At 39.5% G+C, this 16,836-nt stretch overlaps 1 protein-coding gene across 5 annotated transcripts in view; it reads right to left on the minus strand.

Annotated features, from left to right (window-relative positions):
* tsc2 (TSC complex subunit 2) overlaps positions 1–16,836 on the minus strand; it is an 81,765-nt gene that overhangs the window by 29,464 nt on the left and 35,465 nt on the right. For 2 of the 5 annotated variants that reach the window (XM_041205894.1, XM_041205898.1), the window contains exons 20-29: positions 14,189–14,311; positions 13,018–13,152; positions 12,300–12,489; positions 9,242–9,335; positions 8,881–8,983; positions 7,784–7,881; positions 5,141–5,266; positions 1,551–1,715; positions 542–697; positions 122–234 (exon numbers count right to left, since the gene is read on the minus strand). In XM_041205894.1, the coding sequence (XP_041061828.1) occupies positions 122–234; positions 542–697; positions 1,551–1,715; positions 5,141–5,266; positions 7,784–7,881; positions 8,881–8,983; positions 9,242–9,335; positions 12,300–12,489; positions 13,018–13,152; positions 14,189–14,311 (1,303 nt within the window). The remainder of the gene's footprint in view (positions 1–121; positions 235–541; positions 698–1,550; positions 1,716–5,140; positions 5,267–7,783; positions 7,882–8,880; positions 8,984–9,241; positions 9,336–12,299; positions 12,490–13,017; positions 13,153–14,188; positions 14,312–16,836) is intronic. The other 3 variants (XM_041205895.1, XM_041205897.1, XM_041205896.1) reach the window with 3 other exon arrangements.

Raw genomic sequence — 16,836 nt, forward strand, 5'->3', positions numbered from 1 at the left:
TCAATGCAATTTTAAACAGGAAACTTGACATTAAAGAAAATGTAAGTAGGTTCGGTCACCATGCAATATTAATTATCATTCTCCAAGAAAAAAAAAAAGAACTAATCCTTTCAACATTCACCTGATACGGATCTCACTCGCAGACGAGCAGCTTTTCCAATCTGTTGACTGGTTTGAGATTCCAGCTTGGCTGGTGCTTCTTGGGTTGTCTTCACTTGCTGAGATAAATCCAGCCTTAGAAAGAGAGTCAGTGCAGAATATCTTTTTTAATTGAAATCTCATTCAGATTCAAAATGCACACATCTTTGTCTAACTAGACAACAATGCAGTTTATCATTGCCATTATTGCTAGGAATAATACAGCAAATTTCATTTGAAAAAAGGTGATATCTATTTTATACTGACATAAAAATAAATCTGCACCATTAATTACAGATTATAAATCTGCAACTCTTTTATAGCAAATATTGGAAATTAATGGAAGCATTGTAAGCAAACATTTTACTATATACAAAAGTTGGGGTATCTCTACAGACTATACCTGGACACTTCCTCAGTCCTCTTTTGATCCAGGGAATCTAGACCCAACAGTGCTCTTGTTCCTACACCGCTGCTGGTGGTTACCGTGACAAGCTTGTTTCCAACCAACCATGTATTACTCCTTCCTGCACCAAGAAGAAACTCTGCCACAGGGGACCTTAAAAACCACAAGAATGCGAACGAAACCTAAATGAGAAAACTAACGAAGCAAAGTATTGGAAGGCATGGTATTGACGTAGGCATTAAAACAGAAGTATAATCAGAGGTCAGCTTCCGTAACTCTGAGCTGGTTGATGCACAGCATTTTAAATAGATTTAGTGCATTTTATTACAATAATATATCAGGAACACACAGCTCTAGAAAAGAGATGATGCAGAATAACATTTCAGATGAAGTCTGTTACCAGTGCCCTCAAACATCTGCAGCTTTTGCTTTCATCCCATTTGTATTTTAACATTAAGGTTCAGCTCGATGTGACAAGAAAGTACAAAAAAAGTACTAAGATAAACTGAGAGATTATACATACCAGGAAAAACTGAACAGGTTGGGATCTTTCTTCTCGAGAAAAGACCTGATATAGATGTTTAAGGTTATGAAAAGGGTTAATAAGGTAGATGTGTTGAAGATACTTCCACTTCTGGAGCAGACCAAGACTAGGAGCCATAAATATAAGGTAGCTACTAATAAATCCAATAGAGAATTCAAGAAAAGCTTCTTAACTCAGAGTAGTAAGATTGAGGAACTCACTACACAAGCAATTGAGGCGAACAGCATTTAAAGGGAAAACTAGATAAATATGTGGGAATAAGGAAGAGATTATGCTGGGAAAGTCAGATGAAGAGGGGTGGGAGGAAGTTCATGAGGACCATGGACAAGTTGGGCTAACGGTTTCTCTTTTGTGATGTACACACTATGTAATTCTTCTATATAACAAAAAACAATAGTTGCTTTCAAAAGGTCCTAGAAAAATAAATGAGCATCGTAACATTTTTAAAAATGTAACACAAACCTCTTAGGCAGAGCAGAGAAGTTAGAGAAAACATATCGAGCCATCATATCCAAGCAGGTTTCAGTAAGCTCAAGGTGCACAGTTTTAAGACTGTCTTCAGCCTCTGCCATTGAATTCTCATCCGCTGATCCCAAACTAGAGCTTGTGACTGAAGTCTGCATTCTACTGGAATGAGAAGGCACCAAGTCAAGGCCAAGCACAAATTATACCAGAGTACAATGACAACAATTAGATGATTCCCTCAGTATTATTTATTTTTGCATACAATTTCAAGCATGCATCCAGAATGGGCTGTTTGCATTTTCAGAATTATTGTTGCAGAAATTTGGCCTTTTTAAAAAATCAAACACGCACCAAAAAAGAATAGACTTAGAAGAATTTGCCACTTGCCTATCTTGCAATTTTACTCTCTCATTACATTTTCAGAGCAGACTAAAACCTTTGCCGTAGACATTTGCAACTACATATTTTAATAAATTTAACTAAAATTAATGCCAGATTTACTGAATTTAGTACAAGGATTTTAATATTGCAGAAAATACGCATTTGGTCATCTCTTAAGCTCATTTGTCATTAGCTGTAGCTCATCAGAAAAATGTAGATGTTACAATTACTGCAAGTGGCCAATCGAATGATCTGTTTGAAAGATAGAATTAACACCATTTTGATGCATTATTAAATAGCATGGCCATCCCAGGGTTAATTGCATATTATGGCAGGGTTACAGTCTAATTCTCTTCATTTAAAAAGTCATAATTCAATTTTTTTCGGTGCTAAATCTTCAAAGGAAGAATTTCAATATATTAGGACTAGACTGTATTCAGATCTTTGGTCAGTGGTTGTCTCTCAGTACACACAAAAATAGCTGTGATATTTATTCATACCTTCCATTCACTGGTCCAACCTTTTCAAACACAAGTTGAATTAGCCAGACAGGGGGGAAATCAAGTTTCCTTACTATTGGCACTTATGGGCAAGTATCAATCCAGGCTCTAGCTGATAGCAGATGGTACTGAACAGGTAGCATGGGAACAATGATTCACCATAATGAGAGAATTTATTGAACATGACACATGTTGTGCATTATATCAGCAGGTGAGGATTCATTCAATGGGCAAAAAAGGTATATTCCACGTTCAGCAGATAAGACAAGAGAGGACAAGACAAGAGGTGCAAAAGATGTTTCAAGACGAGAACATTTCCTGGTTCCACCTATGCTTTAAATTAATAAATTGTAGGCAAGTTGCTATTGATGAGCAATATGGCAACGGTCAGCTCCATGTTATACTGCAGCTCATCAAAATTTAAAACAAAAAAGGAGTTTGATATAACAGATAAGCCCAGTAAAATAATCCACACTGAAGCCATGAGTAACAAAGACACAGCCTAAAAAATGTCAAAAATTTGGACCATCATCTTTCATAAGTTCAGCCCCTTAGGGCTGAGATGAAGGGAATTTTTTTCACTCAGAGGGCTGTGAATCTTTGGAATCCTTTACCCCAGACAGCCGGGGATGCCATTCGGGTTGTTGAGCACGAGGTCAATAGACTTTTGGACACTAACAGAATCAAGGGATATAAGGATAGAGCAGGAAAGTGGAGTTGCATTAGAAGAGTAGCCATGATCATATTAGTTAGTGTGATGCAGGCTCAAGGGACCTTTAGTTTATGTTTTTTAATGTTCTTATATTATACCTAGGGCAACCTGACTTCTCAATAGTGTGATGATTAGTATAAAGTGTGAAAACACAAGGTTATCGCAACTGCCAGTAACATTTTTTCTTATATCTTCAATTAGGGATTGAATACCAATTTTCAGAATTTGTAAATGAAAGTCAATTTATAATTTAGCTGCACATCTATGCATTGGACAAGCATTCTGGGCATTTTAAAATTTTAACAAGTCCCAGTTTATCAAAATTTTAAAATAAGTGAATGAAGTGCTGGTGGGGTGGGGGAGAGTGGTGGAAGGAGCCTAAAAGCTCATTTACGGTCCTGAGAAACAGAAGCATTTCCACAAGAGATAGTTATAGGAAATCATTACACACACTTAGGCAGAACCAGAGGGCAAAGAATGAAATTCAGCAGTGAAAGGATAAAATCCATCACCACAGCACATATGTAGTATATTTTTCATCAAAAGGCAAAGAAAATGTGTTAACAGGTAGTCTTTAATTTAGCTTCCACAATTGTATTCATAAATAAAACTATCAGGAGTAAAAGTCTTGCCTCTGAAGCAAACTACCAGGCAATAATTATCAACTTTGTGCAATGATCAAACATTATATTAATGTAACTAGTTTTGCAATATACCCAGGAACTGATCCAGAATTCAGGAGCTATGAATAAATTGTAATTTAGTGTGAAGGGACAGAATTAAGTTTGAGGATAGGAAACAGTGCAAGTTTTAAATTTCAATGTCATCTCAAAATGAATACTGCTACCAGTAAAAAATATGCACCGTACGTGGGGAAGGGGAAATACACAAAATAAATTCCAGTCCTGCCAGAAATTTTAGCCAAAGATCCTACATCGTGAGGAGTGGAGCAATTTAGGTTCAATACCTCAGTTGAACTACATGTCTACTCAAGGAAGAATATGTGGGCACCAGAAAATTTCTTAATAGGGTGAATGTCCTTGAACGAAGGGAAGGTGATCTACTTTCAGACAGATGTCACACAATCACTTGTGATGACTTCATCTGCTTTTGAGCTGGTATTGCTGCATCATACTGTTTGCTTAACTCCATTTAGCATAAAGTTCTCTTCAAGCTCTGCACGTTCATTTTCTTGCTCTTTATTTGAAATAAAGCAAAGGTTTTTGGACAGATCCACCAAACGCATGTCTGCACTCAGCCAGTGAACCAGGCAAACCAAGTGGGGAAAGACTTTTATTCCTTCATCTTTTTGTTAGGATTATTTTCCCCTTTCTCTTTCTTGTGTACAGTGAAGCGTCTCAAATGGTAACACTGAATAACAGCAGAGAAGGCATTAAAATGATAATGGGGTGGGTGAAATAATAGAGAACTCAACACCCATCTGGAAAAATGCTCACCGGACAGGCAGCTGACATCATCTTGTTTATCATAAGGGCACGTCTGACTCAAGGATGCTTTAGAACAGATAGGATTTGGGTAGCATTCCACACCAGTTACTGTTAATATTATTTTCCTGCATTTCACTTCAAAAAGTACATGGCGGTAAAGTGCTTTGGGGCATCCTGAGTTTGTGAAAGGTGCGATATAAATGAAAGTTCTTTAATGCCAATGAACATTTTAGACTAACACACGTGCATAATAAAGTGAGAAACACCAGCATCCGCTTCTTGAGAATACAGCTATCTTGACAAATAGCCCTCTAATCACAAGAGCTGGAAACTAAATTCGAGTCTCTGATTAACAACCACTGACCTATGCATAATCTACATTCCTGAATACAATATTAATCCAGATCAAAATTCCAATATTAGGTATTTATTTAAACAGCAGAAAGTATTTTTTTAAAAATCTACTACTACATCATGCAAGCCTCCCAGCATGCAGAAACCCCAGAATGAAATTCTGTTGACCGTAGGTTCTTGTAATGCCTCTACCTGCGGACTGCATGTTCTGAAACACTGATGCTGCGGGATCGGAAGGCCTCGACTGCTGAGAGGTCTTTCATATCTTTAATTTGGGAACTATTCAAGCCTGGTTTTAGGGGCTTTGTGGCTCGCAAGCTACAAGCACCAACCCAAAGACACCGCAGGTAGCAAGGGAGCCATTGGGAGGAGTTGATGGTCAGAGGTCACAGGCCAGGAATAGGGTTCCCAGATAAGTGAAGTGAGGGAAACAAACACCAGCACAGAGAAAGAAGAACAAAAGGGGGGGAAAATAAAAACTTGAAAGCATTAAACAAAATCTGAAACATGACAAAATAGCAAATTAGATCAAACACAGTTTATATGCTACAGAACAAAGAAATATATAAATTCCTGTTACATTACGGATTATAATTGGTAGAACAAGCAATCCATAAAATTAAGGTTGGAACGGCATTTCAGATTTTGACAACACAATTGTGTGGGGAAGTGGGGTGGGAAGAGATGAGTTGCTAATATTCTGAGAAAGAACTTAATGGATACATGTTTGTTTTATGGCTAGCTGATACCTACGTGGGGCTTTACAGTGAAATGCAAATGCACATAAATGTCAGCATATGTAACACAGCTAACGACTTTAGTTTGCAATGTTAATAATTGACCGTGTAAACAGGACATGGCCCATTTAAAGCCTTCAGTTACATATTTATTGGAAATGGATGTGAAAGTGCTAATTGCACCCGATGAATTATGGAAATATGGCCTTTAAGTTACTGCAGGAGATACTAGAGGTCAAACCCTTAATGCATTTGTATAAAGCCAAATTCTCTAAGTAAATGAAGGAAAACTATACAAAATATATGGTTTTAAAAGAATTAAAGCAAAATAGCTAATGTATGTTAAAAATACAGGGGGCAGGTTTTCAATGCATACAGGGGGTATGCATTGAGTAACTTACTCCAGTATTGCTCAGTCTCATTGTCACTGCTGAGTTGACAGATGGGAATTTATTCATAATCATATACTGGTATCCCAATAATATTAGCTGGATTTCCAGTAAGAAATTATTCAATAGGGATGCAAGACTGGATTACTGTCATTGAGTTAACAGTTTAAAATACTGTTTTTAAATTACTACATTTCAGATGCCCATATTCCAACCTTAAACATCTGTGCAATTGAACACAAAAACAAAAAATCAAACTATGTGCAATCCAACTATATATTTATACAAAATTAGGAAATAAGGCAAAGCACAATTTTAATTTGACTAAAAATGCATAAATACTGAACATCGAAGCAAGATGATGGAAGGCCACATTCAGAAAAGATCAGCAGCAGTGAGGTATAGTTGTCTTTTTAGTGCTTCGTTCAGTAATCCCCCTCAAAAATCAATGGCCAACCTTTTAACCCAAAGAGGTATAAAATTATCTTACTTAGTCCCACCTTCTCCAAAGCTTCCCAAGAAGCGTGTTTTTGTAAGCTCTCAGTGGCATTCTGTACTTGACAGAGTTTATTTGGGAGTACAGGTTATGCAGGGGTTTACGCATTACATGAATCCAGCCCAGACCATAAGACATAGGAGCAGAAATTAGGCCATTCGGCCCATCGAGTCCACTCCGCCATTCAATCATGGCTGATAAGTTTCTCAACCCCATTCTCCGCCTTCTCCCGGTAACCTTTGATCCCTTTACCAATCAAGAACCTATCTATCTCGGTTTTAAATACACTCAATGACCTGGCCTCCAAAGCCTTCTGTGGCAATGAATTCCATAGATTCACCACTCTCTGGCTAAAGAAGCTTCTCGATGGGATTGGAGAACCCCCACTCTGTCAGCTGCAAAGGGCTCCATGTGAAAAAGTTCCAGCAACCAAGCCCATGCCTGCTGTACACAGAGTGCAACATCAGCCATATTGAAAATATAAATGAGCGATCTTACTCCATGCTCCCTTCTCACTTAACATCTCCCATTTTCCGTCCTTTCACAGACCTTCCGTTTTGTTGTTCTTCCACCCTTCCCCATTTGACCTGCTTAAAACCAATTACATCTCTAACTTTCCCCAGATCTGATGAAAGATCATAACCTGAAATGTTAAGTCTGTTTCTCTCCACAGGTGCTGCCAGACCTGCTGAGTATTTCCAGCATTTTCTGTATTATTTCAGATTTCCAGCATCTATAGACTGTTGCTTTTGACTCCGCACCTGGCTGGTTGTATTATGTAGGACAAATGAATGCTCGATGTTGCCATTAAGCACCAGAACAGGGAAAGTGCTCAATTCACCAACATGTCAATGCTTCCCAACTCCACCCAAACACATCTGGATGTCATTAGAATTTCCACATGTTAAAAGAGTTAATGACCTCTCTTGCTAAGTTGAAGCTGAAAGAAAATATTATTAGTGGCCATGATGGCAAATCAGGTGGACAGCCTAACAGACAAACATTAGCTTTTATATTAAAATAGTAGAAAGTGCCACTTTGTGAAATCTCACCAGTTATCTTCAAATTGGCATTACACGTTTCACCAGTAAAGTTATTTACACAGTGCAAACATCAAAACTCAACTTGTTCAAAATGGTTTACATTTAAGTTTCAGTTACCGGACACATACATTATACCAAACGTATGCCCCCATTTTTGGGAATTAGCCTACCTTTTGAGGGGTCTTTCATTCAAGCTTGTGCTACGGGCTCGAAAACTACTGGGTTCGTGTGTGTCCTCAAATGGTAGTAAGGCATTCGATCTCAGACCCTTGTTTATCAAAAGCAAACAAGCATTAATTAGGCGGCAGATAATTTAAGTTCAAGTCCTTATTCTACGTTGAATCAGAACAGCTAATTTTTATAAGAGGGTGGAGCTATAGAAGTTTACTTAAGAGAGACAATAAATGTTTTTATAAACACATTATAAAAGGATAAAGGAAAAAGCTACGGATCAATACAAGTTTACAGCACAGAAGGCCAGTTGGCAGGGACATTCTCCTGGTACCCTGGCCAACATCACAAGGAAACAGTACTAACTGCTCATTTATTTCACTGCTGCTTGTAGCATGTTATTGGGTCCTACACAACAACAATGACCACACATTTCAAAATTAATTGGCTATAAAGTATTTTGGGACATCCTGAGAATGTAGTGGTGCTGTACAAATTCAAGTTCTTTCTTTAATGTTATTCATTTTTGAGATCTGCAAGTTCCAAACTGCATTTTAGATACAGACACAATGAATGCCCTCCAGAAATATAAAGTTTTTCACCAACATAAAATGAAGAGGCCTATGTCTTTTTAAAATCCTATAATTCAGTAAGAAAGGTTCTTATAATATACCAAGCTACTTTCTTAAACCATTTTAACAATGGTCAGATCTGTAATTAGTAAGGTTTTCTACAATCATCTACAGTAACTTAATAAAACGTGAAATACTTTCACTAATATACAGCACTTTAACAAGTCATGAGTCACAATAAATTAGTTACACAGTACAATGGCTGCAATTAAATGTACAGAATGTGTCAAAGCTGTGTCAAAATCCTGGAACTCCCTTCCTAACAGCACTGGGGGTTTATCAACAGCACATGGACTGCAGCAGTTTAAGAAGGTGGCTCACCACCACCTTCTCAAGGGCAATTAGGAACGAGTAATAAATGTTGGACTAGCAAGCGACGTCCACATCCCGGAAAAGAATAAATAAAACAAAAATAATCAGCATGCCAAGTGAAGGGTCAACTTGTAAAGAACCAAGATTCTTACTTTTGTAATGTACCGTACAAAGTCTTTTCGGAACACAAGTCGACAGCGAATGAACCACATGGCTATGACATGATGTGCTAGAGACACTATATACTGGTTGAACCTAAGAATGACAGAATAAAAGCAGTGCTTCTTAAACAGAACTAGCAGTTTGAAATTGCAATTTCCTAAGCTGAGCTCTTTCACATTCATCTTAGAAAATTAAACCCGTTTACTTAGCAAGTTGCTATTGCAATTGTTTTATATGGATGATATATGGTAAAGAATTAAAAGCTAAATGCAAGAACATAATCAATTTTTTTTGTAAAAGACTGAAAATTAAGACATTTTTTTAAAAATTGAGAGAAGTGAAGTCACTTACTTGAAAGGGTTAGTGTAAGGTAATGAGATAGCAAATACACTGACATATTGTTCTGCCACAAAGTTGGCATACAGAGGAGGAAGTCTCACCAAAGCTGTAAGAGAACACATTTTATTTTTTATATATATCACAATAGATTTGCATTCCAAGACCACAGCTATATATTGTCACAAGACTTCTCCGACTAAATTTAGGGGGATTTGGTGAGCTGCTATCAAATAAACCACACAACAGGCACCTAAGGGTACAGGGCATCTTGAAGCACTGTCCCGTACTGAGCAGCAAGTTGCAGGTTAATTGCAATTAGTTTGAGAAATGTTGCCAGCTTGCCAGAAGAGAGTGAAGAGTCAACATGCAATCAAAAGAAATAGGAGCAGAGTATGCCGTTCAACTTCAAGGGCCTGCTCTGCCATTTTATAAGATCATGCTGATCTGATCATGGGCCTCAACTCCATTTTCCTCCTGCACCCCCACCCCCATAACCCTGGACTCCATTGTAGGTCAAAAACCTGTCTACCTCAGTGTTGAATTTATTCAATGACTTAGTCTCCACTGCTCTCGGATAGAGAACTCCGAAGATTAATAACTCTCAGGGAAGAAATTCCTCAACTCCATCTTAAGTGGGAGACCCCATTTTCTGAAACCGCATCCCCAGTTCTACATTCCTCAGGAGAACTTCTGCTGTTAGTCCTCCTTCCCAGCAAACAGTAAGATGGTGCTACCTGATGCCTAGAACAGGGTGGAAGGATTGCAAGAGTTCATGGTTCATCACCTCTGAATCTCTGTGCCCTTTCCACACCCCCTGTTGTAACAATTTTTTAAAGTATTCGTTCATGGGATGTGGGCGTTGCTGGCCAGGCCAGCGTTTATTACCCATCCCTTATTGCCAGGCCAGCATTTATTACCCATTCCTAGTTGCCCTAGTTCAGAGGGCATTTAAGAGTCAACATAACCAGATTTCCTCCCCTAAAGGTTTTTACAACAATGGTTTCATGGTCATCATTAGACTTTTGAATTCCTGATTTTTATTGAATTAAAATTCTGCCATCTGTAGCAGGATTCGAACCCGGGTCCCCAGATCATTCCCCTGGGTCTCTGGATTACTAGTCCAGATAATGCCACTACATCATCACCTCCCCGCTGAAGATACTATCTAGCCCTTAACAAGAAACAACTTTTGGGGAAGATGCCTGAGGACTGCCTGCGCTCATGGAACCCCCTAACCGAGCAGGATTCCACAGCAAAGGTTAAAAGAAAGGGCAGAGCACAGATGACCGATTTTTAATTTACCATGGAGCAGAGCAGAGCTGGTCTATGCTGCATGGAGAGGTCAGAATGAGTCCCTTATACTTGAGCATTTCATACTTTATCCAAAACAAGTTCCGGTCTGTCTCCTTTATAGGGTAAAATAATACAAATATGCCCATGGATATCCCCAAGACTGCAACTCTCAAGAGCCAGCAAGGTTTTAACCAAAGGAATTGGTTAACCAAAGGGAACCCACATCACCATTCTCTCACCTTCCCCAGATAGGTTTTTATAATAATCGACAATGGTTTCGTCAACATTAGACTTTTAAATTCCAGATTTTTATTGAATTCAAATTCCACCATAGGTAAAAGTGCATTTTCTGCAGTTTTCCCAGGTGCTTAAGCAAAGAATTTCTCAAGATCTGTCAAGTGGTCATTCATCCCTATCGTCTAAAGCTCAAGAATTCATCTGCCAAGTCGTTGGCCCAATTTCCAACTTTGAAGATCAGGAATACAATTTCCACAAGCATCTCCAGTGAAACTACAATTCCCAAAATTAATCATGGGCAACATTTTCCCCCCGTTGGGCGTTGGGGGGGGGGGGGGGATGTGCCAGAGTGGGCGCAGGCGGGCAGTTCCTGGTCAGTGTCCCCAGTCAGGGGTACGCCACCATTTTACGTGGGCAGGCCAATTAAGGCCCGCCCAGCGTGACTTCCGTTCAGAAGCACTGTGCGCTCCCTGTGCGGGCGGGAGGGATCCCCTGAGCCGGGAGTGCACTCTCTCACACACGCATGCAAAAGAGCGCACAGATCTCCCTGAGGCAAAGTACCACCTCAGGGAGATCGATGGAAGTATTAAAAACTTTTGGAAGGGTGGAAAAAAATTCCTGACATGTCCCCTCATGTGACACTGTCACAAGAGCTGGGACATGTCAATTTCTTATATTTAAAGATTTCGTACACATTTTAAATCTCTCATGAAACCTCATCCTGCCCGTGGATGAGGTTTCATGTTTTTTCTGAAAGCCGCCTGGGCTCTTCGCCTGCCTGTCAACCTTAAGGTTGGACGGGCAGGTCTACTCATTGCTTTAATTACTTTTTTTTTAAAAGCCTTAAGCGGCCGAACTGAAACTCTAAATGACGCAGGGTGATGTTGGGACGCATGCCCAATGTCACCCCATATCATTTTACAGTTCAGTGAGCACCCCACCCGCCAGAAGATGCAGCCCCATAGGTCTATTCAACATGTGAAAATTCCATGGTGTAGTCCTTCCCAATTTCTGTGGACTTTACATACACCATTCCCTCCAATTCTGTACATTTTCCATAATCCACTCCTTCCTAAAGATAGTGTTTCTTATACATCTCCAATCCTTCCAGTCTGTTTTCTGCAGTTTGTTGCCTCCAAATTGCTGTGCCATTTCCATGACCTGCTATGCAGTGCAATGTTAAAAAAGAGGAAATAGCCCTGCAAAAAAAAAAAACAGGAGGAAAACTGAAGAAAGATAATAAAAAGGGAAAGCATAGAAACAGAGGGCAGCAAAGGACAAGTGAGCTAGGAAAGGTCACACACACAAACATAGCAGTTCAGAGAGACAATGTCAGTCCTCTAAGTGAGACACTGTTAAACAGGAGGAAGGATGCAGAGGTAGAAGAGAACTGTTCAATGAAGAGGTTTGGGGAAGCCTGTCTGTTTCTGCTGGGAGTGGTAGCTATTGCAGCTTAGCAGACCTGCATTATAAAACATTACACCCTCCAGCTCATTAGTTATATCGCAGAAGAGCTGCTAATGCAGCCGAATAATCTTACTTGATAAAAATTCCAGCATGGGGATAGCCATGGTGAGTGTGGCAGAGATGTGTGTCAGTTTGAGAATAATGCCAGGAAGCAGTTTAACCATGATGTCTGGCATCTCGATGATGCACATAGTCAGTGTTACCACACACTGTTTGGCACAACGATAGATCAACCCAGTATCAAGGCAATGAACAAATTCACGCTGCTCAAATAAAAAAGATGGATCATATTAAAACAATGCATTTAAGTTATTCAGGGATCTTAGCTAGAATTATGTTCACATAGGAAATAAAATCACAATTTTATTAACGCTCGTCCCATCAAATCACTAGTTAAAACTGAATTGCATCGGATTGCAGCAGGCTCAAAGACTATTACAAGTTTAGGGTTTACCTTAGTCTCAGGTATTTTCACAGTAGTCTGTGCTACTTGCTTTGGGAGGAGATAATGACTCCACTTAAAAAAGAAAACTTCAACTAGATCAAACAAAATAACAAATTAACTGCTGCTCAAACTTCAATTCAGGGCGCCCCATTTATCGATTCACCTGCTTGACCATCCATTCTCGACTGTGATCATACCCATATCTCATTCTTTATACGCACTCCCTCTTTATATTCTCTATACCCTACATGCAGAGATCCATGTATCACCCAAAAGAAAGCATCTTTAGTGTAGAAAGTTGTTAAACAAGAATTCTGCTCTGAACGTTAACTGTATTTTAATTTACCTGTTTAGATTGGTCCAAGTAAATATGGTATGAGGTGATAACTGTCAGCACCGGGACAACTGCCAACTGGACATCAGTGCGAGAGAAACCATCGGGTGTATTCCTCAACCTCTCTGCTAGCTGGCGGTCCGTGACCTAGAAAAGAAAGGCAGATATCTGAAATGACTATCGGCTGAGAATTAGCATCCAGCTCAAAAAATTCCTTCACTGAGTACACCAACTTCCCCCAACATTAATCTAATGCCAAGAGATTCAGACAGTCCAAGTAAAACAATAGGTTCAAAGAGGGAGGTATAATATGAGCAAAGTTGGAGAGACCACCTGACCCCTGGTCATGTTCCTCTGAGGTTTGCTGAGGCACACTGTGGGGGCAAAATAGAGGGAAGCTGATCAGTACTGCCCTTGTCTGTGGAACTCTAACCAGAGATAAAACTTTTTCTTAAAAAAATACAAGTATAACAAAGCATAGATGATCACATTTTTTTTTTACATTTACCATGGTACAGAGAACAGAGCAGAGTGGGTCTGTGCAGCATGGAGAGGTCAGAATGAGTCCCTTACACTTCAGCAGTTCAGTAAGTTTATCCAATACAAGTTTCAACACTTTGTTTGTCTCCTTTATAAAGTATTCCCTAACGTGGGAATATCACATTTACAATTATAGGAGAGCAATGCCTTCATGTCTGAAATAAGCAATAAATGAGATCTTAAGAGCTCAGTCCAAGACTGACCTTCTAATTATCACTGAATTTACACAATTTGCTTCCTAAAATCTATACAGGAGGGGCAGTAAATTTCCCCAGACAGTCCAGCATTAACCCAGTGTTACACTCAGTCAAATACACTAAGAGGAAAAAAATAATTTTGCAGTCTAGCACTGAGGTGGCCGATTTCAGTTGCTGCTGTGTTACAAATGGTCTCAGCAAACTTACGTTAAGCGTGGAAAGTGTGGATACGGATTGGAGATAGGAACGAGCCTGGCTTTAAGAAGCCCTTCGTGCCCACTCATGGGCGAAAGGCTACTTTAAGTTACTATTTAGTGCTTACAAGAAAAAACTCTTGGGGAAGATGCCAGAGGTCTGCCTGCACCCATGGAACCCCTAGCCGAGCAGGAGTCCACAGCAAAGATTAAAAGAAAGGGTAGGGCACAGATGACTGATTTTTACTTTACCATGGTACAGAGAGCAGAGCAGAGCTGGTCTATGCTGCATGGAGAGGTCAGAATGAGTCCCTTATACTTGAGCAATTCAGGTAGTTTATCCAAAACAAGTTTCAGCACCTTCCAGTCTGTCTCCTTTACAGGGTAAAATAACACAAAAAAGGGAAAGATATATAGAAGTAAACATCTGTCAAGTTGCAATTGGTACAAAGATACTCAATCATCCCAAACATTTAACAGTTTTTCCAGCCCCAACACATTTCCAGCAAAGTTCAATGGAATGTAATTTTAAGAAACTGATTTTTGAAAGAGTTGTTCAAAATTATGAAGGATTTTGATAGGATACATAGAGAGAAACGGTTTCCACTGACAGATGGTCAGTAATTGGGGAACACAGGGCAGGATAATTGGCAAAGAGTCAGCAGGGAGATGAGGAAAAACTTAAAAAACGCAGCAAGCTATGACAATCAAAGAATGCACAGCCTGTAAAGGGCAATGGAAGTATATTCAATAGTCACTTGCAAAAGGGAACTGGATATATACTAGCAGGGGGAAAAATTCAGGGCTTTGGAGAAAGAGCAGGGGAGTGGGGTTATATTAGATGGTTATTTCAAAAAGCCAAAAGTCATAATCACAACTGGTCGATTGAACTGACAAGCACCACCGGACAAAATGCTTCCAATTGGATCTTATACCTTCAGAATAGAAACTTCTACATCAACCACTGGAATCCCTGGTATTTTCTACTGGTCATTCCAAGAATCACATCATCAAGTATGTGTTCAAGGACTGGGGCTTTAACACGCCACATGGGAATGGGGAACCCATCACAGCTCAAGAGCCAGTGAATCCAAGAACCTTATCTTCCAATTGTCAGTACAGACCATCAGAATTGACTATAGTATCCTCTATCAGAGTCATTGGACAGGAAGAATCCACCTTCATTTGCCAAGTGTTATGCTCCCAGCTGATGATACTACTAGACAAGTCAGATCCCTGCGTGGAACCTGGCTTGATAGATCCTAACGTTTATTTTTGTTTAGAAACATGTGGGGCAGCTACTGAACAGAGTCACAGAGTCTAATGTATTTTTAACAAAATAATAAAATATTTATTAAACAAGGAAAAGTTGGATTCTATTACACTACTCTTTCATCCACAACCATACCTTTACAGATACATACAGGTCCATAAAAATAACCCAAGTTACAAAAAATCTATCTTATATTCTAATGTTCACAGCAAGTATATAGTCCATGTAAATCAATAGGCAACCTGTGGTCAGACACACCACACTCTGAAACCAAGTGGCAAATGGCACCCCAAACAGATGCTATGGATCTCTCAACTCCCTCCAGACGCTTGTCACATTGTGAGCCAACCAGTCTCATTGAACTCCGTCTTTCTCCTGATGGTTTCCAATCTCAACGCTCAAAAGGACTCGTTTTGGAATCTCCACCCAAACAATGCTTTCACTTAGTCATCTTACACAAGGATCCACCTCCAGGGTCTCAACTTCTCCTTTTGATGTTCCCTTCCCCTGAATCGCCACACGTGCATTCAAGCTTCACCTTCCATGCAGCCTCTCTCAGGTGCTCAGCCATGCCAACAGAACACTATTGCTTCACAGGCCCATAGAAAGGAGTCATCAATCTTTTGCTGTCTCCTTGGATCTTCTGGCTTCACACAAGCCCTCTGCTTCCCACAGTTTTCTCTCTTTAATTTGGAGTCTTTTCCTCTGCTCCTTACTTTAACTTACAGAACAGGATCTTGTTCTAGATTCCTGTCCTTGTCCTTTGCCTTATGACTTATTGGGACCTTTTTCCCTTAGGACCTGCTCCATGCAGTTCCCTCTCTCAGTAGACTCCTGACAACTTGGTATCTCCCTTGAGATCCAGATCTCACTCAACATTCACTGTTACTTTAACTTTAGAGCAACTCATCTAAGATTCTTAGGCCTATTTTCCTCAGTAATCTGCTAGCATGGCCAACTGGAGAGACTTAAACTGCTCCTTTTTCCTTAGAGCATAATCACCAACTGAACTCAGACTGCTTTTTTGTTTCTCTGTCTCTGTGTGGGCCTCCTGTTGCTAGACAAGAGCCCAGTTTTCTCTACTTTGTTTTAACTTCCTTACACCACTTCAAGCGTTATAAAACCTCATTAAAATTCAGGTATACAAACAAAGCTTCAGACTTGCTGTCTCTATCTCACGGTGAAAAACTCTAAATGAAACTAGCCCAAGTTTCACCCTTTTAACTCACAAATAAAAATAAATAAATTAAACTTCAACTGAAAGCTAAAACTTAAATTTAAAGCTTTCCTAACATACACAAATACACATAACTTACTTAAAACTAACTTTAGTTCCTAACAAAAGCATATCTACTACAATAGTTAAGAATTTTTTTCCAAAATTTGGAAATGCTAACGAAAACCAAGTTCCATTATAAATCCAGTTGCCATAAATTCACCTACATTGAAGACTATTTCAGCAAGAGGAGTAGATGAAGCATCATCGGGTTTAGCTTGGATTATAAATGGAGAACTGCAGCAGGTTTGCAGTGTTAGTTTTCACATGTACACTGGTGACACCCAGCTCTACCCCACCACCACCTCCCTCGACTCCTCCACCATTGCTACATTATCAGAATGCTTATCC

This window comes from Carcharodon carcharias, chromosome 15 (assembly GCF_017639515.1).
Source record: "Carcharodon carcharias isolate sCarCar2 chromosome 15, sCarCar2.pri, whole genome shotgun sequence".
In the NCBI taxonomy this organism is placed as follows: domain Eukaryota; kingdom Metazoa; phylum Chordata; class Chondrichthyes; order Lamniformes; family Lamnidae; genus Carcharodon; species Carcharodon carcharias.